Source organism: Chamaea fasciata, unplaced genomic scaffold, assembly GCF_029207755.1.
Source record: "Chamaea fasciata isolate MVZ Bird 193981 ecotype frontalis unplaced genomic scaffold, bChaFas1.0.hap1 SCAF_7, whole genome shotgun sequence".
NCBI lineage: Eukaryota > Metazoa > Chordata > Aves > Passeriformes > Sylviidae > Chamaea > Chamaea fasciata.
The window spans coordinates 58,902,929-58,930,698 of record NW_027094092.1 but is presented as its reverse complement, the minus strand read 5'-3'; the positions used below and the strand labels follow the sequence as shown (position 1 = coordinate 58,930,698).

The window sequence follows — 27,770 nt, the reverse complement described above, 5'->3', positions numbered from 1 at the left end:
TCATAGCCTCAAACTGGTTTCCCTGCCCACGAGTGGTTCAAGTCAAGTGTTAATCTGAATTAAGACAGCTATTGCCATGAAAACTTTACCCAAAGAGCCACCGCCTGATCTGGAGTTTGTCATGACATCCAGAACTGAGAATGCTGTTTACTGCCATTGGATTGAGAAACCTGGAACTTTGTGTTTTGAAGGACAGGACAAGGTGTACCCAACCCAGGAAGGGACTCGAGGGCCTCACCCTCACCAAGGCACTTTGCAAGACACAAAATCTCCTACAGAAACAGAGCAGTCCATTCAGGCAACGCTCCATCACACCACCAATGAATTAAAATGACTTTGTGAAGGGGAAAATAAAACCAAGCCCCAAATCCAGCCTCAGTCCTCTTACTATAGCCAGGATAGCCTGACTTGCCCTCTGTCAACATCACACCACCCTCAAATCCAGCAGTCACTCACCTTCCTCCAGCCCACTGTGGTCTTCTAAGAGAATTATAAGCTCAGCTCTGGCAAGTTCTCCTTCCCTCCAGTAAGGCTGCACCTTGCTGCTGCATTTCCACTCCCTGCAGACTCACACATCACTACCTGTCCCTCATAGCAGACACTCACTGGGTTTGGATTCTCCTCCTGTGGAATCCAAGTCTTCAGATGAATGAACACCTCCACAGCCAAGTATTTTAGCCAGCCCCCCTTCTCTGGAGGCTGATTTCATTCCAGGATGGGACGTAGCTGTAGGAATTCAATGCCAATCCTGCTTTTTCTCCCAGGTTGATGTCTGAGTTGGGTTTCCATCATTCCTACTTTAACCTCTTCCTTCATGTGCTTCTTCATTTAAAACTGCTCCTTCTCCATATCCGTTTTTAGTTCATATCTTCTTCACTTCTTACCCTCTATTTTTCTATCTTAGATTTCCCAGCACTTCTCTTTCCCCATTTTTTTGCATTATTTGTGAAGGATTGTTACAGAATCCCTTCCTGCCCTCTGTGCATACACAAACAGAACAAAATAACAAATGACCTTAACAAATTACAGGACTTGGAAAAAGCACAGCTTCTTTTCCAGCCTACAACAGTTTACTGCAAAGCCATTTTCACCAATTGTAAACAACATAATTACACACACACACTCTCTCCCCCTCCCAGGTTTGGCTGCCAGCCTGATAAATAAATGCCTGTGTTGTAGGAGGGAACATTAGACAGGCAATACTTTAACTCATTATATGAACATTAAAAGGCATATTTGTATTTTAGATACTATTTTATTGTATTCATAAGCCACTGGAAATATTTTTCTAAATTATATGCTATAAAAGCTCTAAACTTAAAAATGTGTGAAAATTATAGTTCCCCCACCCCATCCCAATCCAACTTGTATTATAAAATAAACTTACTGACAATGCAGCCTTCTCCAGAAATAGAGACTTTCAGCGTGTGCACAGGGAGGTTTTTTAAAGGAAGGAGAAAGCTCACACCAATGATAAATTTGGTCAGTAAAATTACTTTTATTCTTTTTTTTTTTCTTTTTTAAACAGAAGGGCTTATACAATTGAGTATAAATATCTTTGAGGAACATGGAAATGAAATGAAAAAAAGTATCAGGAAGGAACTCTTTTTATTGAGGAAGAGTTTACATATCTTAAGTGTTCACCTACTTTTTGCTGCCTCCTGTTAACAGGCATAATGGAAATATTGCACTGAGCATAGGCATGGAAAACACAGCTAATAAAGCAAGGGATATGGTAAATATATTTCATACAACCTTAAAAAAATTCGAACAGTCATACAACAAATTCTGAAGCACTTCTGTGATCTGCAATCTCAAGACGATGTTCACTGTTCTGAAGTGTTAGCAAATTGACACTTTAAATTATTTTTTTTTTTGTAGAAAGATTTTGTATTGGTTCATAAAACCACAGCCTTAAAATTGTTGGCTTTCAGTTACGGAGGTAACAGAGAGGTATCATCTGAATTCACATCAGAGCTTTTGGAACAAAAATGGCAGCAGTACAAGCAGGTGCCTCCTCCAGTGTCCAAACCCCTTTGTGGCTTTGCCATGGCCAAGGAACAGAGCAGAGCAGCGCAGCCAGACCCCCTGGATCCTGTGAGCCAGGCTGGCATCCATTCCCTTGTTTACCAACAGAATGCTCCACTAAATCCAAAATGAAGCAGGAGAACCCCAGCTAAGCAAGAGAAGTTCCAACAAGTCTTGTCAATACTGACCCCACCTGGGAATTCATTAACAGAAGAGGAAAACAAAATTCTTTGACCAACCCATAAAGTGAATGGATAGAAATGCTGCTCTGGAGGTGGGAGACAAAGGAGTGTCCATAATGTGCTGAGCTCACAGTAGAAGGAGTATGTTAGAATGGATTTATTCCACTGCATTTCCAACCTGGTTTCCACAAGAGCCCACTCTGAAAAAAAGGTCTATATACAGTAATTTCCAGCTGTTTGTAGAAAAGCCACCCCAGATGTTTCAAACACTGCTGTTGTTTCAGTTCACTGTATGCACACTGTGGGTCCATGCCAGGAACTCCTGAACTAACCCTGGAGCACAACAGACACAGAGTAGCCTCTGTCCAATATCAAAGTCATGATCAGTGGAAGAGCAGCTTGCACACACTTCAACATTTTATATTGCTCAGGCACTGAGGATCAATTCTCTTCAGCATGAGAATTTGCCACTCTAGGTTTTTGCTGGAGCCATTCCTGCCACATAGGAAAAACTGGGCTACATTTTATCCTTTCACTTCGTTAGAATTTGAATCTATTTACATACAAAATAAGACAGGAGAAAAAGTTCTTTTATAGCAACCCAACAATGGGCACCTTCACTTGTAATAAGGATGCCTTGGGCAAGGCAGCTGCATTTGCTTCAGGAGCATATATAAAATTCAGTGTGCTGGTATCAAACAGAAACAATAATGTCAGATCATACAATGCCAGTACATTCCAGTGGGCCCTTGACTATTACGTAAAGAAAACCCAAAGCCAAAGAACCAAAAATAAATAAAAAAAAAAATCCCAAACTTTTCACCACTTTAGTTCTGTTTAGAATGCTACACAATGAATAAATTATGTCTTTCTGGGATAGTGTTTTACTCCTACATCTCAAAGAAATTCCAAGCTAATTAATTAGAGCAAGAAATTACATTGAGCAGGATAACGTTTTAAATGAAAGAAATGACTTAGAAACACCAATCAAAGATAATTTGATTATGATTAGCTGTGCTGAAGTCTAAGTCATTAAAATTGATGAAGAATGTTTTTACACTGGTCTAGTCTATGTAATCCATTACCTACGCTATGCTCTGTGGTTCAAGTCTAACAAATGGTATCTGATAATTCAATATTGAAGACTAAAGTACTTTCAATGCACCATTTGCTCTCCTACACCAACATGTTTCCAATTAAAAAAAAAAAAATCAGTAGCAAGTAGATTTGTGAAATTCTTCACTGGGAGAACTTGAGCTAACATGAAACATCATCCAGATTTTTACCTGCTCACCTTCTACAGATTTAAATATGGCTGCTGCTTTATCCTGAACTGTCACTGTCCCACAAAAGTTAACACCCATGGTTGGTAATAATTCCCTGTGCTTTCTAACAACTGAAGCTGCCCAAAGGTGCAAGGTTTCCTGCCATGCTCTCAGCTGAAGTGGCGAGCCAGACGAGCAGACCTGTAGTCGACACGCAGCTGGACAAAGGAGTGAAGGATGTTCTTGTCCAGGTTAGCAAGTTGTTCTCCTGAGCAAACCTGCTTCAAATTATCTGGGGCTACAACCAGAAGGTTGCAAAGTGCATGCAAGGTATCAAAGAGCTGTAAGACCAGCGCAATCTGTGGGCAAGAGGAAACAAAGGAAAAAAACATGAATAATTATTGAAGTCTTATAACAGAATATCCATCTACATCTGCAAAACTCTTCCTCCCAGGAGAGGATTTACAACCATCACTCCCTCCTCGTGGCCAGGCTCACCTTGAAGTCTTTGGCACACTTCCTGTACTCAGCCACATCACAAATGGCCAGCATTCCTCCCATGCAGCTGTAGGAATATTGCTGTAGGTGCTCATAGATGAGGCGATGGAAACGAACCCCGAGCTCCATCAAAACCGTGTCCACGTTCTTACCATCCATGGAATTCCTGATCTTTTCCACCTGTTTTCTAACATAGCCACAGACTTTAACACAAGCCTAGATAAATAAAAATAAAAAAAAAAGTAAATAAGAATTAGGTAATCTGGTTTCTTCCACATCATAACTTGAACATCGGCTGCTAACTTTGATTAACCTCACCGATGTGTTGTAAGAGTTTATTCTCCAATTAATGATTTTCCAGATTTCTTTTTGTCACACAAAGATGCGAAAATGCAAGTAGAAAGATGGATGCAAGAAAATATTCAATTAAGTTATAGTTCATATCAGTTCAGAATTGAACATTTTAATTTGAATTTTTAATTCAGTGATCCACCAAAGGGGTGCACGATTAAAAGCCTCTTGTGAGTCACAATTACAAATCCATATTAACAGCCATACAGGGATTTTCACCCTTCCCACAGAGTACCACACTCTATGTGCTATAGCTGCACTTCTCCCATTCCCACCTGGCTGCAGGCATTCAGGGAATGTTCCCACTTCTTCCCATCGAGTTTGTGCCCTACTCCTCCCTGCCTTTTTCCCTAATGTGAGCCACCCCAGCAGCCCCTAGGCTGGGATTCAGACACACTCCCTGGAGAGACACCACTGTGCAGCAAAATGTTCCTGCTGTACCTGTGATGCTTTGCCACGTTCCTGCCATTCTGAGAGGAAAAAGCACCCAACAACTGGAGAGTACCTGATAATTGATTTTCTGAAACTGATAGCTTAAAGCTAATTATCAGCTAAAAGCCTTGTTCCAAATTTGGGCCTCTTGGGAGGGGAAAGAATGTGCCAGTTCCTGCAGCACCCACTGATTTGCGTTTGACACCAGATAAAAACTACTCCTGTTCCTTTTCAGCTTGAGAAAATAGTCCACAACAGAGTTTGGAGGTAGGTGCTTGGTGCAAAATGGAAGTAAATTAAGTAAATAGACATGTTGTCTAACAGGAGTTTGGTAAGGAGCATCTTGTAACTGATAACACTCATGAGCTGGGACTTTGCTTACTTACATTTGTATATTGAATCAGAACATTGTTTTCATCTTCTGGTTTGAAATCTGTCTTCTTTTGCTCTGCAGCCAAGATGTGCTTCATCTGTCCAATCATACAATTCAGTGTCCTTTAAGGTTACAAATACAGATTGAGTTTTGAGGGGAACTTTTTAATTTCCTTGACTTTTATATTTATATATACTGGCATAATTCTAGACAAAAATAAGCAGCATAAAGCAATGAGGGAAAAAAACCCCAGCATCTAGCATTTTTCTATAGAGAAGATCTGCTTGATTTTATGTAAGCAGTTAGAAAAAGGAGCATCAGTCAAAAAAAACCCCTAAAAACTCTTTCCTCCTAGTTCAGTGTCTTAGAGCAGGGCACACAACCTGCTGCTTTTAAAGGGAACACATTAATTGTGAGGTAATCCATTCAAATCCAGCTCTTCAGAGAAATTGGATAGCATCCTTCAACACAGAGAGAACCCGAAGGAAGCATTCCAAGGAGTTTAGCAGAATTAGATCATGTTGCATATTAATCAGAAGGAAGTATCAGAAAACGCTTGGAAAATGAAGGAAGAGTGAGGGGGAAGAAGAAACTTCTTCCTTTACCAGGGCTTGGTATTTCTCTTGTTCCCAGGAATCTAATGGAGTTTTGCAGTTTCAGTTATTTCTCCTTTACAGGATTTATCTGTCTAGAGCATTATCTAAGGTCAAGGCCCTGCCTTCCTTTGAGTCCAAAGCAAAGGACAAACAGCAAAGCAGGTGACAGAGGCCGCAAACCTCTCCCAGTACCCACCTTGGCCAGGAACATCCCCCTGGCTCTCTTCTCTTCCCCTCCCCTTTCCTTCACACCTCTCATCCTCCCAACCTTCCCAAAGAAAACTGTCAAGGACATTCTAGGCCTTGAAGGATTCAAGCTGGGGTGGGGTGGAGAAGAATACATGTATGCAGAGAGGGAAAAAACTCCTTTTTTTTTTCCCTACACATAGAGCTCAGGCTTGTATTTCAGATTTACTTCGTTCCACAGTCCACATACCAAGAGAAATTTAAAGAAATAATATCTTGCATTTTCCTCAATCTCCATTTGGAATAAATACTCCCAGAAGGCTTTTTACACAAAATACATACTGAGAGAAAGCCAGTTGAACTAATTCTGTTTGGCTAATAAATCACTTTTACTGAGGTAGGTAATTGCTGTGAATGGTTTTCAAGAAGCCGCACTTGGACTTTTCCAGATTGGATAAAGCTGAAACCATCAACGTTTCAAAAATTTGCTTTATTTTTTAAACTCATTTCTTTAAGCAAGACAATCAATTCTCAACAGCATCAGTGGCACCACAAAGCAGCATGAAACAGCCCCACAAACACATTTTACATGTAATGTTCATCTCAAAACTAATCTCTTTTTTATGTGCTGAAACAATTTTTTTTTTAATTCCTCATCCACAAACCTTTGAATGTACTGTCTTCTGACAAGAATTTGTTCTCCTAAGCCTTTAAGAGATGAATTATTTAACACAAACAGATACAAACCATTGTAATACTGATGTCTGACCTGTATCTGTCTAGATCTAAGCTTATGGCTTCAGTGCTTCAAGCATTTCCAACTTTGTGTTTAAACCTCTAAGATCACCTGCAGCAGGAGCAGCTACAATCTCAATTGCCACCTTCCATCCCCTATTTCCACCTTTCTCCTTGCACTTGCAGAAAACAACACACCAAACCAAAAGTAGGGCATCACACAACAGCTCCATTTCCTAATATTAAGCTCGTTAGTTTATTATTTTCCTCTGCTGCAAAACAGCTGTGATTTTAATTTGCAATTTTTATAGCTATCCCCTCATTTTTATTCTGAGAAATAGAAAAAAGATTAAATGAGTCACAACCTCAAAGCAAGTCAATGTCAGAATCAAAATTATTCCAGGTCTCCAGACTTCCACGACTCGGTCTAATCCATAGCACTGCACAGATCCCAGCAAATCATTTAACCTATTTTTGTCAAACCTTGCTCCTAATGGAAATCCTGCAAGTGTTTAACCTATTTCAATCATCCTTTCTGCCTCTTTCAGAGTAGAAAAACACCAGTTTGAGACAATAAGGTAACAGTGAATTACTGCACTCTTTCAACATAAGCAAAATCCTTTAACATCCTTCCAGATGCATTTATGGGTCAGACACCTGCCATGGAAAACATGACCCTCTAACCACACAAAATCTGAATTTGCTATGCACAAAAAAGTATTTGTTTAAAAAAAAAACCCTTAAAATATCAATTTTGAGTTCAATTCATGCTTAAAAGGCCCATTAACATATATCTCAAAGGTGTGGTTTAAAAGATTAAGAGAAAGTTTTAATCTCTACTTGCCTGTCAATGCCCATATCCAGCTTCACTTCCATTTGTTCTATGATATCCTTTTTCTTCTGAAGGCATTCAGATAATTTAGGAGAAGAACTGTAACAGTACAGAAGATGTGTGACAGTGTTAAAATAGCAAAATGAATTTGTCTGCTGGGTTTGCTGCTTCCAACAGGATCTAGTGAAGATTTCCCACCCCAGCAGGAAAAGGGCATAGCCACAAACCCCCTTGGGTCCCATCTGGAATGCAGCAGCAAAATCTCCAAAGAGCAACATGTCTTTCCTTCCTATCAATATTCCTGGAGCTCACCCTCTCCCATTTGTTACCAAAGGAACCAATTTGTTTAAACTTCCCTTCTTCCCCCTCCCACAATAGTATTTTATCTTCCACAATATCAAGTTGAACTACTCCAAGCACAAATTCCTCTTAATAGAGAGGAGAAATGAAAAAAAAAATTGCTTTCTTCACCAAAAAAAAAAGAAAGAGCAGAGGAAATGTTAATCAAAACAAAGGTACCTGATCAATGGCATCAGATGATCATTGAACTGCTTGTCAAATAAATGGAAAATAGTATTGGCCTGGTGGACAACATCCAAGAAATAAAGATTTGCGTTCTTTGAATCAGAAGAGGGAATGCCTGAAGCAAAGAAGGTTTCATTAGAATTGTAACGATATGCAGTTCTTATAATTAGCATGATGACTTTTTAAATATGCAGATTTCTTCCATGAATGCTTAAATCACAGGCTTAGAGTTCCAAAAATTTACCACGGTGCCATATATAGAATTCTTCTCCTAGCTTATACTGGTAACAAGCATAAACACAGAAATACCTTACTGATAACATTTCTGAAAGCAAAACAGAGCAGTCAATTTAAGAACTCCTTCGGAATGTGAGTCTCATGCTGTCTTACAAGACAGACAGGTTCTCACTGTCAGGATTTTAACTTCTTTAAACAAGCAGTTTTCTTATTTACTGTCTCTCTCAGCACACAAATATACAAACAAGCACAGAATTCCTACAATCATTAAGATTTAATACAAAACTGTTCTCCTGTTATGACACAGAATACAGAGGTGGGGAATGCTGATGTCCCAGTTTCTGTGATAAAAATGTTTCTAAAGACAGAAGCACGTTTTCATCTGTGCATCAATTTCCCAAATGAAAGTTACACTTCAGAAGCCATTAAATGTCGACCCCCAAGCACACAGAACAGATTTAATTCAACCAACACATCCTGAACAAGGCCAATCAATAAGGCACAGCAAAGATCATGTGCACAGAAAGGCCAAGGAGATGAAATGCTCAGGAAATACTGTACTCACCAGCAAGGCCTGTTTCTAATGCATAATCGATGTGTTCAGTACATAAGAACTCTACAAGCATGGAAAAAATTCTGAAAGCATTCTTGGGTAAGTCAGAGGGATCAGAGAGCTTTAAAGAAAAAGAAAAAAAAATATCCTAAAGGTCAGTTCTACATGGATTTGTAAGTTTATTGGATATTGCATAGGGGATAAGCTTAAAATGTAACAAGTATTCCAGAATAATTGGAATTTTACTCCAAATGAAGAGTATCCATACAGAGAATTATTCAGGAACAGCCTATAATCTCAATAAACCCTTCAACATTTACAGGTAAACTAAAGCTGCCACAGGATGCTACAATAAACAAAAGTATTAACAGTTTCTAATAATAATAAGAGTAACAATAAAAGGAGCTATTAATTAATAGTCCTTACAACAGTTTTCCAGATGCAGTCTCAAGAACTACCTAACCTGCATGCCACTGGATGCTGGGAAAATGCATACAGAAGAGATTACTCCATGCACACCCTGTATTTTTATTCTTTTAATACTCTCCAGGCACTGGCCACAGTGAGAAGCAGGACCCTGGGTTAGCTGGACCACCAGTTTGTGTTCTTTTATCACTGGAGCAAAAATAATGCAGCTGAACCTGGGCTACATTTAGCACAGTTCAGCTGGAGTCAATGGAGCATGAACACTTTTATTAAGTGCAGCAATGCCCACATTTACACTCAGCATCTGGACTTTGATGAGCTGTAAGCAACGTGGGATTTTGGACAGCAACCTGTCAGTAAATCCCTTTTCTAAAGAAAAACGTGACAGGGCTTTTGTACCTAGGAAAAACAGCTTTGGTTCCTAAGGAATTAGGTGAGGACTTTTATAAAGCATCGAGGAAGAAAGATTACTGCTCCAACTCCAGGTAATTTACACAACACTCACAAATATTTCTGTTGTACTTCCCCCCAAAAAACTCAAAAACCCAACAACAGAGAACTCCCAAGCAAGAAATGCCTCAATATATGGCTACATCAGAATTACCAATTTATTTTTTGCTAAAGCAGTCACAGCTGGCAGAACCCTGCACAAATCTGCTATGTGACATAAATACCACAATTAGTTAGCCAGGGACTAACTTATCTTTTGCACAGTGAATTGTTTCGACCACAAACCCCTAAATTTTACAATCCTTATTCTGGAAATCTCCTTACATGTCAAGATCCATTGGGGTTTCCACTCAAACACAATTATTTTAATATAATTTATATTAAATCTGATCCCAACAGAAAGGCAGAAACAAAAGGTTGGGCACAGATGGAAAAACCAGTTTATATCACAAATTTAATAACTGATTCTAGCAACTATGATATTGAGAAAAATGATGATGTACTTGCTTGTCTTACAGTCACTGATTCTCACCCTGAGGAAGGCAGTGATCCCAAGAGTGTACAGGTAACAGTCCTGTGTCTCTACCTTGTTCTATCTTTGGCCCCACTAAGTTTATAAAATATTAAAACATCTCAAGTTTTTCTGCCCTAAGCTCATTGAGAATGTTAAAGGAATTAAAATTTCCTAGAAATCAGTGTGTTTAGCTAATGAAAAAAATCACATATAAGTCTGCAATTAAATTTTAAGGGTTTTCATTTACACCAAGTACCAGACAAACATGATTGACAGGCAGGAAAACCAGCAATTTAATCAGAAGTAAAATACCTTTTTCATGTTACACTGAAGCATTTAAAGAACTGTAGAGGGTTACCAAGGTAAATAATGTTTAAGACTATTCCTCTCAGCATTTTATTGGTGATCATTCACTAATATACAAAGAAATTATACTTGAGGCATGAAAATAACTGTTGAACTATTCAGTGTATTTTTAAAATAGGAAAAGAAAACCACACTAAAGGTTTCTCAGGTTTTGGGTCTAATTCAGTAAGAAAAGCAACGCAGCCAGTATGTTTAAACATCCCCACTTCTTCCAAAAACAGCCAGTGTTAATACTCACAAATTACAACTAGATCCACATGGAAAAAAACAAACCCTCAGCCTCCACTCTGGCTCCATTTCCATGAAAAACACAAGAGACAATTTGAAAATGCCCTTTCCTCTTCTTTCACACCTCAACCAGAAACTTAAGCTCAAGACTTAATCTCACAAACAAAATCGTACCACTAAGGGAAATCACAGGAAGCAAACTCACCCTGTGACATCTTTCAAAAGCTTGTTTGGTTTCTTGCAAAAGGTTAACCACCACATCTTGTGACAGGAACGTTTCCCCATGTGTGTCAATGCTTGGCCCCAGGGGTAAGTTTGTTCGTTGCCTTAGTCTCTCTTTGAGGTCTTGAATACTGGAACAAAGACAGACCCCAAGAAGATTTCACCAGGTGGAAATTTTTGGTACTCAAACTCAACAACAATTTAGGATCTTTTAGTTGTTAACTCAAAAAAACAGGACCCAAGACACAGTTTAGGATGTGCAAGCATTAAGACAAGTCTTGCAAGCTTTAAAAACAAAAATTGCCAGTAAATGTAAAACTACCACCTCTGATTCCATGGTCAACTGTGTTCAGGAATGGCACGTTCACACATGGGAGCAGCTATTCCCCTTGTGGGATGAGTGATTTCACTGGAATCCTACAGCACTTCTGCTCTGTGGATAAATTTAGCCTCCATCCACTGTCACACTGCACTTTCCAAACACTAATGAGAGCTTCCTATCTCATCCACACCCACAAATCCTCTCATCCTCATCCATTATCTCAGCAGTCCTTTATTTAGTCAAGCATGCTTCGACACATTTCCATGCATAAAACAACCCATACAGTTACGCACTACAATAAATTTAATTTTCCCCAAGAAAATTAAATTTTCATCTTTGCTTTTTTTTAATTACTTCACTGCTGCTTTTTCCATATCATTCCTCATTCCTGACACACTGAACCCAGCAGCTCTTTGAAAGGTGCAGTAGCCTTAGCACCTCTGCTTCACACAAGTTTTAATACTTCCTATCCCACTTCTCACTACTCCTTCATTACTGTTTCTACCCTGAGGATAATGAAGTCTTGTTTTACCTTTCTCTAAGTCCATTGCATCTTCTGGGCTCACTAAGAGCTTTCTCACTGACATTGCTATGGTCTTTTCCCCTTCCTAGGTCTTGGGAGGGGACCACAAGACCTGGGCAGGTGAAAAAAAATGTATGCTTTTAGATACACACATATACATGCTTTAGGTACCTTAGTTTTGCTTCAGTCCTTTTGTGGATCTGGATCCTAAGTTGAAACATAGGTTTAACTGGTATTTTTCATTTCCAGTATGTACAAATACCATGCACTGAGTACATTTCACATGTACTGAGAACAACACACTCTTGAGCAGAACATAAAGTAAAAGCAAATTATAAAAAGCTGTAGGTCTTTGGCAGTTCATCACTGTGTATCCGACATGGCAAATACAGCCTTTCTCCCCTCGCCACCTCCCTTCCACTTCAAAATTATCAAACTTCCCAAAAGGAACTTACCCTCCAGTGCCAATGGACCTCTTCTGGTGGTTTTTGGAATCATAATAGCGCTGCAGAATCATAGCACTCCTACTTTTCAAATAGCCAATTTCCACCTCAATGTAATTCTCCAAGTAGGAAATGAAAATGGCCTTGATAAGCTTAGACAAGAAAGTCTGCTTATCAGTACCCAAGTTAAATTCCATCAATTTGCTTGACAGATTAGTGGTTCTTTATGCAAAAGAAACAAAGAGGAAAAGGTTGAATGTGGATGAATTACAGCATTACATGTTTGTAAAGTACACAGCACAACAGAACCCTGATGGTGATTAAGACTTGGAGCAGTTTCGCATTTAAGTAAAGAATTTCACATAATTCATGTTTAATTACACACAGCACCACGGCAATCAAGTTGCCAGTGAGATGGGGAGGACTGGGTTTTGCACAGTTTTAAAATTACTCTTGAAGATCACCATAATAACCCACTGAAAATAATAATGGCCATTTTAAATTTTCCTTAGGAAACCCATCACTGTAAAGGTTAATAGACAAACAAAAAAAATTCAGCTTTCATGAGAAGTTTACGTTTTGGGCTTTTTCTTTCTTGACAATAAATCTGTTTATTTTCCAATAGCTTCAATCCAATAATCTCATCATTGATGTATAAATACCTTGTATATAGGTCATAGAGATTCTTAAGATACTGTTCTGCATCTGATTTCCTATGTTCTTCCAGCTGGTCCTTCACATAACTCTGCAAAATTTGGTACATGTGTTAGAAGACCAACTGACAACCACAGGTCATACTCACTACCTCCTAGATTATATGGAATTTCCTGCAAAGTGCAGATCTTGCTTAAAGGAAATTTATCTCTCCTTTATCTTTAAACCTCTAATTTACACTTCCTGCATTATCCACAGGGAGGGTTAAATGCACCTGCAGAAGAAAGTGATTTAATAATGCAAAACAGTAATGTGTGAGGCGAAGACAAAAGACAGATGGCTCTGAAAGTATGTCTGACCAACTAACACAAAATCATCTCACTTTAAAAATCAAAAGCACCAGAGGCCTCAGGGCATTCTGCAGCTGACAGCAGGCAAAGGAGATGTTACATATTTGCTTATCATAATACATACACAAAGCAGATACAAGCTTAGAGCCTTCTTATCATTGAATATTTGGACAAAAATAATATTTACCATAAAATACTAATTCAAAACTGACACACAAAATTGGGGTTGAAACACAAGCTCAATCTCTACACCATAAGAACAACACCTACAGGGAAACTGCCTTTTGCAAGAAAAGTCACGCTGCTGACTTTAGGAACTTAAGTGAGTGTATTTGCAGGACGAAAAACTTACTATTTTAATTATTCTAGATTTTCAGAAATATTGCATTAGCTAGAAGACAGTATTCACACCATAAATTATTTCCACTTATTCAATGCTAACCTCACACACGACACCCAAACCCAAGAATGAGGCAAATTAAAGATATGAAATGTAGAAGTTCTTCTCCTGACATATTCTTGGCAGGGGGCATAAAGAAGAAACCAAACTCATGTATGACATCTCATGAATTATCCAATGAACACAGCAATTCCCTCATCATTTTACATATTGACTTTGAGTATTTGCAGTCACCTTGCATTCAGAGCACAAGCAGATTTATTTGATATGGGCTTGATTATCTGTCTGAATTGTTACAGGGCAACGACTTGATTCAACGCCCTTACACAAAGATTACAAATATTGTAAATTCTCATTAATTGCTATTACTAAATAAAATATTTTTTTATTAAGAGGTTCCTCAATGAACTTCAACATGTTAAAATTTGAAATACCTGAAGTTTAACTTCAAAGATATTTTGAATGAGTTTGGCTAGCACGGTCTCTGGATTGCTAAAGATTTCTCCAACTTGCTTATTCACTCTCTGGCAGAGAATGGCTGCATCTTCAAAGACATCATTCCTCAGGAATGCACCCTAGAGATTGAAAAGCACATTTTAGAATATATTTACAACAACCTACAGGACCAAATAAACCAATAATGTAAGGTACATAAAGAAATGACGTAAAACAAACTGCATTACCTCTTGACACTGTTTTATGTACACATCAACACAGTGGGAATAGCCCTGTGGAAGGAGCAAAACAACTCAGTGTTAGAGCAGGTCGTTTGTGCTTTCAGTACAAAATGAAATCAAAGAAATACAATGCCTGTGAAAAAGTTACTAAAAAAAACCCAAAACCAAACAGAATTCATTCAAAGCATAGACTTTTCCAAACCCATTTTTGTTACATATCTAACATAACTCCACTTACCACTACTCTATGTGGATCGATACCTCAAGTTTCAACACTCTTTCTCAAGCACGGAAGTCAGGTGACACCCATGCAAGAAGAGATTATCTTAGAAAGTTCTCCACTGATGCTGCCCCCAATCCCCCTCATCTGCCTCCTTTATTTCCCTGCACTCGATTTCAGATTGAACAGCTCAGTCCTGAAGTGACACATGATCTGACATGAGGGCTCTGCCCACGCAAATACATTCACTCAAAACAGGCACTTATTGTACCGTGGGTCGGTTTTATTCACGTATTTAAATTAAACCCCTCAGTTTTTACCTTAAAGTGAAGCAAAACTGCTGCTACTTCTCTCATTCTGGAGATTTCTCCTCTGCGCTGAGCACTGGTAAACTCTTGAATTAACTGGCACTCTAAATCGTGGTACTTACCTGGAGAGCAAAGGGGATAACAACAAAAACCCATCAGGCTACGTAATTCAGGCAAAGACTGTAATACTGACAGCATTGCTTACTTCTTTAATCATCTTTAACAATGCAAATACAGCAATATGGATTGAACTGGATAGATAACTTACTTGCTATCTTTGATTTCACTTCAGAAAACCTGTTAACAACAACAAAAAAAAATAGCATGATTAAATCCAAATCCACATCACATGAGAAATCACAGGCACCCTGGATCATGAACAGCAGGCACTCTGCTTAAAAATGAAAACATGCAGCACAAAGACGACAGAAAAGTTCCCTGCTTTATATCCCTAAAAACCTACGAGCATCTAATTCAAATCTAGCATTAAGTCAGCAAAGCAAAATTATCCCATTAAAAGTCTGTTAAGCAGTTTAGGATGTGTATGTAAAGATGATCCTACAACATGAGTGCGTGAACACAAATTTGAGAATAGAGGAGAGAGAAATAAGCACACAATCCAGCTCAAAAGCTCCGTGAATCACTAAGCACAGCCACCAAAAGGGGAGACAAGGGAAGCATCAGGAAAATCATAGCTGTGCCAAGATTTACTTTCTCAAAAAGATGTTCAGATAGATTTTTACCTGTCAAAAGGCAGCTCCTGTGCAATCAAATGCAGTTTCTGAATAATATCAGCTGCCTCTTTAATCTGGTGAGAGGAAAATATGATAGAGTCATTAAAGAAGGTCTGATTTTGGGCAGTTCCTTTCCTCCCCCTGCCTGTCCAATTTTCATACGCAAAGTTCCTATCTCTAAAGCTGGTTGAGTTGACATACCCATGGAAGAGATCAGCTCCTTCATGCTCCCATATGTACTTTTAAGATGCTTAAGGTATTTTTCTTTAACATCAAGTAATATAGGTCAAAATATGATGAGAAGTCACATTATATGTTCTCATTGGGGATGTCGGTGGGGGTGTGTGAGCTGTCTGGACAAACAGCTCATACCAAAAAAAAGCCATGACCATGCTTGGTGTGGAAAGTGGGAAAAGGAGATCAAAGCAGAGCATTCACCCAAAGAAGGAGAAATGTAAGATGTATTAGAAATTATAAACTCTGAGGTCCAAAGCAAAAATCAAGACGGGAGTCAGGTAATTACACAGCTACAAAATAAGAATAGCTGCATGATACAAAAGTTAATAAACAGGTAACACAGCATGCAAATCTGTGCTCTCCTCTGGGCAGCAGAACCTTTTATCAATTATTCTTCCACCATCAGTCAGCACAGGAAGTGCATGTAAGCAGTGCTTAGTGACTGCTTCGTTAGGCTGAATAAAATGATGGAAAACACAAATTTCAAAGTGTGGGGAAGGCAGCTGGTCGCAACTGAACGTGAGTGGATTTGAGCAGTGCTGACTGGGCCAAAACTGACAGAGCTGGAGCACATCTGATGAGGAGCAGCTGAGGGAGCTGGGAAAGGGGCTCAGCCTGGAGAAAAGGAGGCTCAGGGGGGACCTTGTGGCTCTGCACAACTCCCTGACAGGAGGGGACAGCCGGGGGGGATTGGGCTCTGCTCCCAGGGAACAGAGACAGGACAAGAGGAAACAGCCTCAAGTTGTCCCATGGGAGGTTTAGACACATGTTAGGAAAAAGTTTTTCATGGAAAGGGTTGTCACTGGCACAGCTGCCCAGGGCAGTGGTGGAGTCCCCACCCCCAAAGGGATTTCAAAGCCATGTGGATGTGGCACTTGGGCACATGGGTTAGTGGTGGCCTTGGCAGTGCTGGGGGAATGGTTGGATTTGAGGCTCTCAGACCTCTTGCAACCTGAATTATTTGATGACTAAAAGCTTTATAAGCTGACACAATGGAGAACATGGAGAATATGCAGTTTATCTTGTTCTCCCAGTTACTGATGATCCAGGGAACTGAAGTGAGAGGGAAGGAAGTAATGAAATCCTATTCTGCCACCACTTAGAGCAGGCTGGATTAAAACTTTTCAAGAATAGAAGCAGACACACAGGTAAGAATAGAGAGCACAGGCATCACACCAGGTTGGTTGTTCAGCAAAAATAGGGGCACTCAAAGTGTATCCAGTCTGACTATTAAGAGCAGCTTATGTTTTGAACTGTCAGCTTACAATAGCCTCTTAAAGCAGAAGCTGCTACAGTCCTCAAATAAATCCAATGAGAGAGCAGTTATTTCTATTAGCTTGCAGCAACATTAATACCTAACAACTGGGATCAATAGAATTGTCTAAATATGAGTAGTTATTCACCAAAGCTACAAAATCAGAACAAACAAACAAAAAAAACCAACCAAGAAATCCCACAAACACAACATTTTCTTTGTTTCCTCTTCACACAATAGCTGTTAACTAACTTAAGATTTTACTGAATTCAGGACTTTTTCTATGCACAAGAGAAGCCATGACAAATCAATTCTCCGTGGTTTCTACTTAAACCCGGACATCTTTAATTTTTAATTGAATCAGGCTTCTGTAAACCATTAAAATAAATATTGATTTTGTAAAATAAAATTTAAAGGCCATAATATATGTGGGAAAAAACAACTGAAAAATCATGGAGAAATAATGGCAAAGGAGAATTTTAACATAGAACACACAGAGGTGAAAAGGCATAATGAAATAATATTAAGTACAGAACATAAACAGGGAAATGAACATAAGAATAACAGTAAACACATTAAGCAGGACAATGCTATTGCATGATAAACAAATGAGCTGCTGATCATTTTGATAGTTTAATTGTGTTGAATGGAGCGATTTGCTTACTTCAAGAATCTTCAGTGCAAGAGAAAGATTGGTTAGCTGGCAGCACAAGGGAAATGATAAGGATTCAGAGGATGAAGACAATGCACAGAAAGGGACAAGGCAGCAAGGAAAAGCTTCACAGAGGTAAGTCAGAAATTGCTCAGTATGGCTGTGAGAAAGTGGGAAGCAACAATTGGAGTGTAGGGAAAGAAAGGAATCCAACAGATTTTAAGAACAGACACTATTGAGAAAAGTATCAATTAGAACATAACTGCACTATGTTCTTTTTTTGTGCCTCTCCTTTCACAATAACCCCTCAATGTCTCAAAGAAAAGTCCACACTTGTGAGGGCTGGCAGAGCACAAAAAATCACAACATCCTCCATAGCATTCTCTAAAACCCCCATCAGTTTGAAGATCAGAAGACACTGAAAACCCACTAAGGTTTCACATTTAAGAATATTGGTTACCATCTCACACTTTAGAAGTATTTTTAGTACAAAGATGCATTAAGATGTAACAGCTCTTCTCCGGGCAGGCTCTTTTACAAATACCTCTTCAAGTTATTGTTTAAACTAGGAGGCAAGAAGTTAAAGAATCCACCTGGTTGAAATTAGCCTCAGTGAGACAACTTGTATCCACAAATTCTTGAGCTCCCACACCCTTTCCCTGCACACGGCCACAAGACTTAAGGCCTTTACATTTGTCTTCGTCCAGATTTGACAAGTACCTCATTATTCTTCGGAGTGTACAGAGATTCATTTGTTTACAAATTTCCAGGTTTACCCTATTTATCTACCAAATTCTTCTGGCCCTCCAACAGGAGGTATCATGAAACTTTAATTTACAAATGAAGTGAAAGTCGAATTCTTTGATCCTCTTGAGCAGACAACATATCATTCTCTAACTTATGTTTTGTTATTCACCATGCTGCCATTAAATATTTGTAAAATGCAAGTTTTATTACACCTTAGGAGAAAAGAAAAGAAAAAATTTATGCAGCTCTGGGAAAGGCTGTCCGTAAAAGAACTTCCAGTGTGCTGAAACCTTTCTGTTTCCCTTGGAAATCAGAGAAGTTTTTCTCTGCTCCCTCTTGAATTAGGGCAAGCTATCAACTGGTAATTACCATATATCCTCAGACCATGAATCCAAAGTCACTGTGCAAGTGACTCCTTGGGAATACAACTATATAAAATGATTAGCTTTTCATTTCCCTGAGAGATACCTCCAGCTCAGTGGGGAGGGGGTGACTATTAACCTGTTCTCAGGTCTTCCACGAGCTGCATTTCGAGCACATTTTTTTTTTGCTGAATGTGCAAATCAAGCTTTTGCTGTTTCCACATATTATAATTTTTTTTTCCTGACTACAACCATACCACTGCACAGTATTTAAGGAGGGAAGGAAGATTCCTCAGGATACATCACACAAAAAAAAAGCCCACAACAAACCCAAACCAACAACTTTACTTAAACTGCATTGGGAAATCCAATGTGTCCTTTTGCTTAGAGCCGGATTCTTTTCCTTCAGTTTATTTCTGTTTGTCACACCACTCAGATTGTATTTGCTTCATGAACGTACTCTTGAAGCACAAGAAAAACAAAATGCTTGAACATTTCTTTGAAGTTTTTCTGCCTGGTTCCTCTAAATTCCAAGGGTGGAGACATAACCACAGGACTACACAAAGCCCAAAGGCATGCTGTGACAAAAAAGGTATCCAAGGCCAGTGGACTGACCCAACAGAGCAAAGTTGCACAAAGAAGTTGCATTCAGAAACGTTCTGCTTTACAGGATGGATCTGAGGCAAGGGGTTCAAAGGAAAGAGGCAGATATTGTATTGCACTCCAAAGTTGCCCTCCCAGCGTTTCCCAAATCTCCGATAATTTCATAAAATGAAAAATGCCAACACTGCCACATTAAGCATCACTGAATACAAACGCTTTATCAGCAATCTGCAGCCCAGTGTTGTTAATTTACATTTCAGAACAATGAAACTTTAACAAGTCAGTCACTCAGTGGTTTGAAGTCTGACCATGGTAAGTCATGGTAGCAGCTTGTAATTAGGGCAGTCCCGCTTATTGCTTTGAACTGCTTTCATCCCGCTGACAGCTCTTACCTTTTCAGAGTTTGTAAAAACATCAGACTTCAGCTCTCCATCCAGAAACTCATTAAAGTATTTCATCAGCTTCTGAGCCTCCACAGCCCGTTGCCGTGGCGTGTTTACCCCCTCCAGCTGGTCGCCAAGGTGACAGACCTTAGTTGCTACATAGCTGATGTGCTCATCCAGCTCTTGGAAATGTTGGAAGGCAACCTGGAGAACACAGACACTAAACTCATGATTTCCATCTCATGCACTTCAGGAAACACAAGGTTTCCTTCAGGAAGAAGCCCAGTGAATGCAGGTGCTGCCATCTCAGAACTGCTAACTAATTAATTACATACAACCCAAATAAAGTTTAGTGTCTTCCTTTAAACTATTGTGAAGAGTCCCCAGTTTCAGCACTGCTAACCCTCATCACTGGAACATGCACATAAGCCTCCTTTGACAGGAGAAATGGTCATCAAACCCTCTTTATTCTGATCTCAAACAGCAACACCCTGTACCAAGAAAAGTTAAAGGAGCACAAGATGCTTTGGAAACTTTCACAGCTTCCCCCTGACTCCACCCTTTGGATTTACCTGGTTGCTTTTCTGCAGCTCTTGCACTTTCTTGGCAAATTCCTTTGCTTCCTTCTGGCACTGTTGCTCTAGTTTCTCCACCTTCCTCTGAATCCTTTCATCCATTACCTGTAATTCTTGGATATGATTTACAAATTCTTCCAATAATCTGATTTAGAATAAAATACAGGAAAACAGACTTTAGTTAGAAAGACACTGTCTTCTGAAGAGATTAAAACACCTCAAAAAAAAAAAAAGCAACTTGCACACAAGGCTGATCTAACTTAGAAATGTTTCTAGATTGTAGATTTAAATAAATAAACAAATTTAAATTTTAAATTTAAATATTTTAGAAAATATTATTGTTATTATATATAACATTAAATATTTTAGAAAAAAAAATCTGTTTCTAAAATTTTGTTTTAAACTACAATGCCCTAGTTGTGTACCACTCTATGACAACAAAAAAACTCTGTGCATGGTGGGCCAAAAGAGAGGAACACCAAAATATCAATAACTCAGGCACATGGCTCTGCCACAGATACAGAAAACCCTACATCCCCATCTTCCCTAAATAAATCTCATATGAAAAAAAAAACGTTTAGGCCACTACATCCCTTCAGTGTAAGGGATACAACAGAAAAATATCCTCTACTGTACATGTCACCGTAAAGTTGGGAATCAGCACTGCAATAAGTAATTTTTAATAAGTAACTGATACAGCCATAATTTCATAATGTTGTCCTGACTGACTTCACTTCTTCCTATACCCATTTTAGAGGGTTTTTTCTGCCCTTTCCCATCATTAACTTTTCTTTCAGATTCACATTTTACTCCTCCCCATCACAGTACATCTGAATGCATTCTTGAACTGCCTCTGTTCTTTTCATTCTATTCTCAACATCTTCTCTCTTCCTCATTCCTGATTTTGTCCATTCTGTCCCGTTTCAGTCATATTTTCAGCTCTTACTTTTCTGAATATGAAGGAAGGGATTACTCCCAGATCCTCCACAACCATAAAACTCATGCTAAGAACTGAAAACATCTGAAACATTTCAGAACTTTGCTGTCCAGGTTTAATGTCAGAAGAGGCTTTTAGCCCAGTCGGTTACTCAAAGGCACAACTTCTTAAAGAAAACTGGACTGAGGCAGATGTTGGTGACTCCTTTCCTTCACTCCCTGCTTGCCAGAAGTCCAAGAGCACATTGCAGCAAATTCCACAGAAAACCACAAGGAACACATCTAAGTTAACAGAAGTATATTGAAAAACCAAATTTAAGCAGCAGTGACACAAAACATTCTTGCAAACAAAACCCTAGAGAAATGCAGGCAAGTCTCCATTAATTATAACAAACTGATTCAGGCTGGGGTTTGTTTTTTAAACAGGTCTTGTGTCAATTCAGCACTTATTCAGCAACACTGCTCAATATATTGAGAAAGGAAAGAAGCAGAAGAGGCAGCTGCTGGTCAGGTTTTCAAAAGAGAAATAAAGACTCCAATACTCTTTCTAGCAAACAAAAGCTGCATATTCTAAAAACAGAAAACAAAAAAAATAGACACAAAAACATCTGTTTCTTTTTTAATATTAATTTTGGCTCCCCGCCCAATTACTAGAAGATGCCACAAGAAAAATATTTGCTGTTGCAGGTTTTGCCTGCTTATCCTGAAAAATATGAAAGTGCCTCACAGAAGTTCACACAAGCAAACCAGCAGAAATGCAGAAAATCTGTTAAACTGAGTAGGAATTGGTGTAAATCATGAATTACCCTAATTTATAAACTGGGCACAATCATGGAGAAAGAGCCCCAAGGAACAATGTTATTTCCAGGCTTCTTCCTGCTTAAATCATAGTAAAGCTCTGCATAGGATACAGGCCCCAGACTGAATGCCAAGGGTTCAGCATCTTGATACAAATCCAAAAATATCCTTTCTCTGCTCACATGCCTCCAAAGAGCCAGAGTGCTCCAGAAGAAATGTCCTTTGACTGTGTCAGGTTAATTTTCTGACATTTCAGTAAATCAGATTATCTTGAGATCTCATCCCCAGAGCTGCCTCTCTTGCCGTTCTACCTTTTTGTGCCTTTTATTTGCAAATTATTGAGTCTTAAAACAAGGCAGCTCAGGAAACTAAAGTAAGAAACTCATTAAATTGGCTTAACTATCACAGCAGTGAAGCCTCATAATTATGCTTGAATCCAGCAACTCCAGTACTTAGGAACATTTAGGTCTGACAAGTACAAACAACATCAATTCCCCTTCTTTCAAAAGGTCTCAATCAGAAAGTGACTTTCCCTACTCTTATTACTGAATAATTAGTTCTGAATATTCAGCTCATGGTCACAAATGTTAGCAGCTCTCCCACATGAAAACCTCCTTGGACACACAGCCCCACTACACACAGGCTCGTTATTATATGTGGAATAAACCAGTAACAATTAGAGATCCATCCACTTTGACCATTGTGCAGTTTGATTTTTTACCTTTTCGGATCGAAAGCTTCTCCACCTCTGGAACCTCCCCCAGGTGTTCTCCATGCCAGCCGTTCAATGTATTCATCTGCCACAAAAGGCTCCTGGCCACAGAAGAAAAACCCTTTACAATGTGCCACAGCAGGTCGTTCCTTCAGCAGGTGCTCACACCTCATTTTCAAAGTGTTTAAAAGCTTTACTATAATCAAAAGTACAGCGTTGACAATTACTCCATTACCCCTTGGGCTTACATATTTATTGCTGAGAACTGCCGCTTTTAACATGATGAGTTTGGAACATCAAGTTTAGGTATTATCTTGCTGCAGGTTTATGAAGAGCTGGCTCTAAATGACCTTATATGCAGCAGAGCTTGTGGCTTGTCATTCCAAAGTGCCAGAAGCCTGCAGCTGATTTGAGAGGTTACACCACCAGAGCTGGCCATCAGCTGCACAGCAAAACACACCAGAGAATCCATCTGCCTACAAAAATTCTGTGGCAAAATAAGGGGGTTTTTACAGCTGTTCAACTCTCTGTCACACCACGGCATCACACACAGAACTGATGAAAAAACCCAACCCAAAAAACCCAGCCCACGATGCCACCGGACGCAACCCAACATCAAACTGTGACTGCAGAAACAGAGCAGATAAAAATGAGGAAAAAAAAAAGGCATAAAAACAGAGGATGAATGTGATTTTCACAAGAGGAAAAAACAGGGCAGGAGTGATACTAAAACTCAAAGTTACACAAGTCTCATCCATAATATTTGCTGGTTCTTCCATGAAAACACGGCTCAAGGGTAAAGAGTTAAGATTATTTCTCCCCACAACATTTTCTGAAGGCAGAGGCCTCATTTATAAACCCAAGACCTCCTGTTTTAGTTTTAGCTGGCCTAATACTTACGTCAGCTCAAACACTTCATCATGTAGTTTATACCGAATCACTCTAAACACAGTCCAATTTCAATCATAAACAAAGTAGTATTTACCACTTCAGCAGCAGTGCTTAGGTGCTAACATCAGCACTCTTAAGACCAGTAAGAGAAGTATTCACACAAGAGTTTTATAGAAAGCTTTAAAATTACAAGCATCAACAGTTCTAAAAGTGTGAAACAACTTTTTTGGGGGTGGCTCTGGCTAATGGTGGTATTTGATGAAACAACTGAAAATGCCACCACTGCCTTTGATAAAGCTTGGCTGGGAAAAAAATGAAAACAGTAAAAAATAAACAGATCTCAACAGGTATTACATTGGTTACTGCATCAATGTCTGAAACTTTGTCATGAGGAATAAGGAGGGAAAACCAGCATTACAGAGTTAGTTTCATAACTAAAACCAAGGGCTGAAAAGCAAATATTGCTAGTTCAAGGTCTGTTTCCTCAAAAATAAATTATGCCCTACCCAGTCAGGCCCAGCCACTAACTAGGAAGATAAAAGGTTTTTAAATATACTCTGTTACACTGATAGACAGGGCAGAAATTTTATCACTCAGTAACTCCTCATCCACAGACTGACCCAAATAACCCTGTTGTGCTCAGCCTCCTTGGCTAAACTTCAAAAATAACTGGGTGACACCACATAAAAACAATTTCCCTAAAAGTCAACGTCACTCTTCTCTTTAACCAAGTCCTTCCTGCTACACAACGTAAAGTGTCCACTACAAGAATCCTTTTCGTCAAAAGCCACAATGCCACGTTTTCATGCCAACCGTAAATTCCCTCCTTGTGCCACCTTGATATCTAAAAGTTTGGGAACACGTGTGTACTTTAATTACAGGTGAAATGAGCCATTCAGTGCAGTAACATTCCCTTCAGGGGAATGTTCCAACTTCCCCATTACCTCAGGGCTCTTTGCAGGATGCCTCCTCTGTATGAGAACCCACAATTTTTCCTCTGAAGATCCTGTAATTCAGCTAGAGCACCACTCTGGTTACAAGGATACTAAATCCAAGTATGGAAGAACCCTGAACAAAGGGTTAACTGACACTCTGTGTGTGTAGGCAACATTTTCTACATTTCTCCCTTTCCCCAGATGTTCACAGGGAAAGATAACTCACCTATATAACACACACATAATGGCTTTGAGTATTTTTTCATTTTTGTAAAACAACATTTACAAAGTTTTACTGCAAGCCTCCTCTCCTACAGAAATCTGATGTAGATGCCTCAGAACCCTAAAAGTATTATAATGCCAATCCTTCTCCACCCATCATGCCTCTATACACCTCTAAATATTCCTTGAGTGAATGTGTACACAGCCCACCTGCAGCTCCCTTCTGGGAAAATACCTGTTTTTCCAAGAACACTTACACAGGAGACCTGTCCTTCAGTTTTTTTCAACCATATAAATCCTGTTCTGTATTATTTAAGTAATATTAATTGCAGTAGATATTATATGTGAGACATTGATCAACAGAGAAATAAAATTAGCTTTTTCTTCCCATTTTCCATAGGGGTCGTGCTAAAAATAAACTACTTGATCTATAAGGAATAAATGAAGTTCAACAGTGTCTTTCTAAGACATGATTTTTCCAGGTTCCACCGCAGATCCAAAAGTTTTTACTTTAGTTTGCATCTTCCATACACATTTGCTTTTTCAAATGCTATCTTGATAACAGGGTTACTCATAGCTGACAGCCTAATTCCTATTTTAAGTCTCCTACCCTGTTCTGCAGAAATTGCTGAAACTCAGCTATTACAAATGTCATTTGCAAGTCCTTTGCCTGTTATCAGATGAGCCCCAACAGTCAATTTCTTCAGCTTTGAACTCCCCTCTGGCTCCAAATGAATTAACGTGATCCCACCCATTCAGCCAATACTCCTGATTTAATAAGAGATATGCCTCAAGTGGGCGATAACCTGGTTTGATCTGGTGTTTACAAATGAAATGACACGGGACCCAGCCAAATTAAAAACCAGTTTAGAAGCATCCACTGTTAAATTATGCTTTAAGTTACGTGAGGGAGAATTCAGTCCATGTTGTGTCCATCCTCAGCACAGATCCTGCTATGCAATTTCCCATATCTGTGCTGAAGTTTACTTTAGAACACACACTCGTGAAAATATGGTAATGAAATTCCACCCTCAGCAGACAGCTAAGGGCTACTCCCATAACAAGCACATTTTCATGTTCTTATATAAGGCAGCAATTTCAAACCAACCGAGCAGGCAACATTAAATTAGTGGACATCAACAGAAACTCTCTTGCCTTTGGAGTGAAAGAGAAGCGAAAGCAGGAGAGACAGAAATACTGGATTCCATGATGGAAAACACAATTTCTAGCCCTAATCAATCTCCAGGCAAAAGCCTCACCTAATTTACAATTTCATCTTTACTGCTATTCAAAATGGAAAAAGTTGTTGCACGACCCAAAGCAGCCAAAACACAGAGTTTCCTTTCCATATTCAAGTTACCTCACAGACAACACCCCACAAGGAACAGAAGGACACTGTCATCATGTTGAGAAATCAAGGGGCTCCTAGAGTGGTGCAGGGAGGGTACAAAACCTGGCACCCAGCTACAGGAACACAGGATTTTAGCCCTGCGATTTTTTAAAGCTACGCAAACCAAAAGATCTGAGTCATAACACTCATGTGCCATCACAGTGATTCACAAATTCAGATGTACACAATGCGTTTGCATAAACCTCAGACGTAGGATCTTCCAGAGAAACACGAAGGCTGAGCCAGGTGAGTCCCAGCGATAACCCACCAGAAGGACAACCAGCTCCTGAGTGACTTGGAGAGCAAACACAGGACCCCTGGGAATGGCACCAGGTCCTTGGGAAGAGGAGTGGGGACACCACACACTTTTGGTTTATCACAGGTCACATCATGAGAGCTCATGGTCCAGGCCAGAAGCTGGAATCATAGAAGGGTTTGGGTTGGAAGAGACTCAAAGATCATCCAATTCCAACCCCCTGCCACGGCAGGGACACCTTCCACTATCCCAGGTTCCTCCAAGCTCCATTCAACCCGGCCTCGGATACTGACAGGGATGGGGCAGCCACAGCTTCTCTATGCCAGGGCCTCACCACCCTCATAGTCGAGAGAGTGACATTATTCTTCCTAATATCTAACCTAAACCCACTCTCTTTCAGTTCGAAGCCATTCGCCCTGTCCTATCACTACACACTCCTGTACAAAGTGCCCCCCATCCACCTTTCCCGCAGGCTCCCTTCAGGAGCGAGATGATGCTGGTGCGTCTCTTCCAACTTAGGGCATTCTGTAATTCCCCGGGAAGACTCTGACAGACTCCTGCCATTCCTGCCCTGCTCCTGCGTGGCCTTGGCTGAGCTATTCTCCTGCCGTGCCTCGCTTCCACCGCGGGTGAAGGGAGGGCGAAGTCATTTCCTTATTGCACCCCAGCCCCACCGACACCACCGCGCCGGGCCCGGGCAATGGGGCGCGTCGGGCAGAAGGAGCAGGGCCGGGCCCGGCGTGGCCCTGTCACCCGCCCGCTGCCAGCACCCCCGGGAGCCGGCCGGGAGGGAGGCCCAGCAGCGGGGCGAGGTGGGCACCGCGCCCCGCGGGGCGGCCCCGGGGCTCCCCCAGCCCCGCACACCGCCCGCCCTTCCCCGGGGAGAGGCCGCCGCATCCCCTCAGCGAGCCGGCCCGGCCGGCGCCGCCCGCCCGCCCCCCGGCCCGCGGGGCCCGCACACACCTCGAAGAGCTCGGCCGTGGTGGCCATGGCCGCAGGCAGGGAGAGAGGGAGGGAGGGAGGGAAGGAGGGCGGCGGCCCCTCAGCGCCCTTTCGCCGCCGCCGCCCCGCCGCTGCCGCCCATTGTGTCCCCCGCCCCGGCAGCAGCAGCGGCGGCCGCGGCGCCGCCTCCGCCCGCCGGAAATGGGGCTGCGCCCGGCGGTCACGGCGCGGCCGCGGCTCCTCC

The 27,770-nt window shown here is 40.4% G+C and overlaps 1 protein-coding gene across 2 annotated transcripts; it reads right to left on the bottom strand.

Annotated features, from left to right (window-relative positions):
• Nucleotides 1-1,591: 1,591 nt before the first annotated feature.
• On the bottom strand, nt 1,592-27,704 carry EXOC5 (exocyst complex component 5). 2 transcript variants are annotated; one of them, XM_066189064.1, is made up of 19 exons: nt 27,548-27,704; nt 22,900-22,991; nt 20,442-20,589; nt 19,879-20,073; nt 15,640-15,704; nt 15,165-15,193; nt 14,909-15,018; nt 14,375-14,419; nt 14,126-14,266; nt 12,950-13,032; nt 12,300-12,509; nt 12,016-12,051; nt 10,983-11,130; nt 8,806-8,914; nt 7,998-8,118; nt 7,491-7,577; nt 5,143-5,251; nt 3,974-4,189; nt 1,592-3,834 (listed from the first exon to the last, which is right to left on the bottom strand). In XM_066189064.1, the coding sequence occupies exons 1-19, from the start codon at nt 27,572-27,574 to the stop codon at nt 3,646-3,648; spliced, it is 2,160 nt and encodes a 719-aa protein (XP_066045161.1). In that variant the 5' UTR covers nt 27,575-27,704; the 3' UTR covers nt 1,592-3,645. The 2 variants fall into 2 exon arrangements, with proteins under 2 accessions (XP_066045161.1, XP_066045162.1); XM_066189065.1 differs by lacking the exon at nt 12,016-12,051 and having other exon boundaries at nt 27,548-27,703.
• Between the last annotated feature and the right edge of the window lie 66 nt (nt 27,705-27,770).

Bases quoted from the DNA above. Each gene is read 5' to 3' on its own strand.
- EXOC5 (XM_066189064.1), bottom strand. From the start codon at position 27,574: ATGGCCACCACGGCCGAGCTCTTCGAG. The intron at 8,119-8,805 runs GTGAGTACAGTA...TCTTTGCTTCAG, and splicing joins ATTAGAAACAGGCCTTGCTG to GCATTCCCTCTTCTGATTCA. The intron at 5,252-7,490 runs GCAAGTAGAGAT...GTAACCTTAAAG, and splicing joins CTGGATATGGGCATTGACAG to GACACTGAATTGTATGATTG.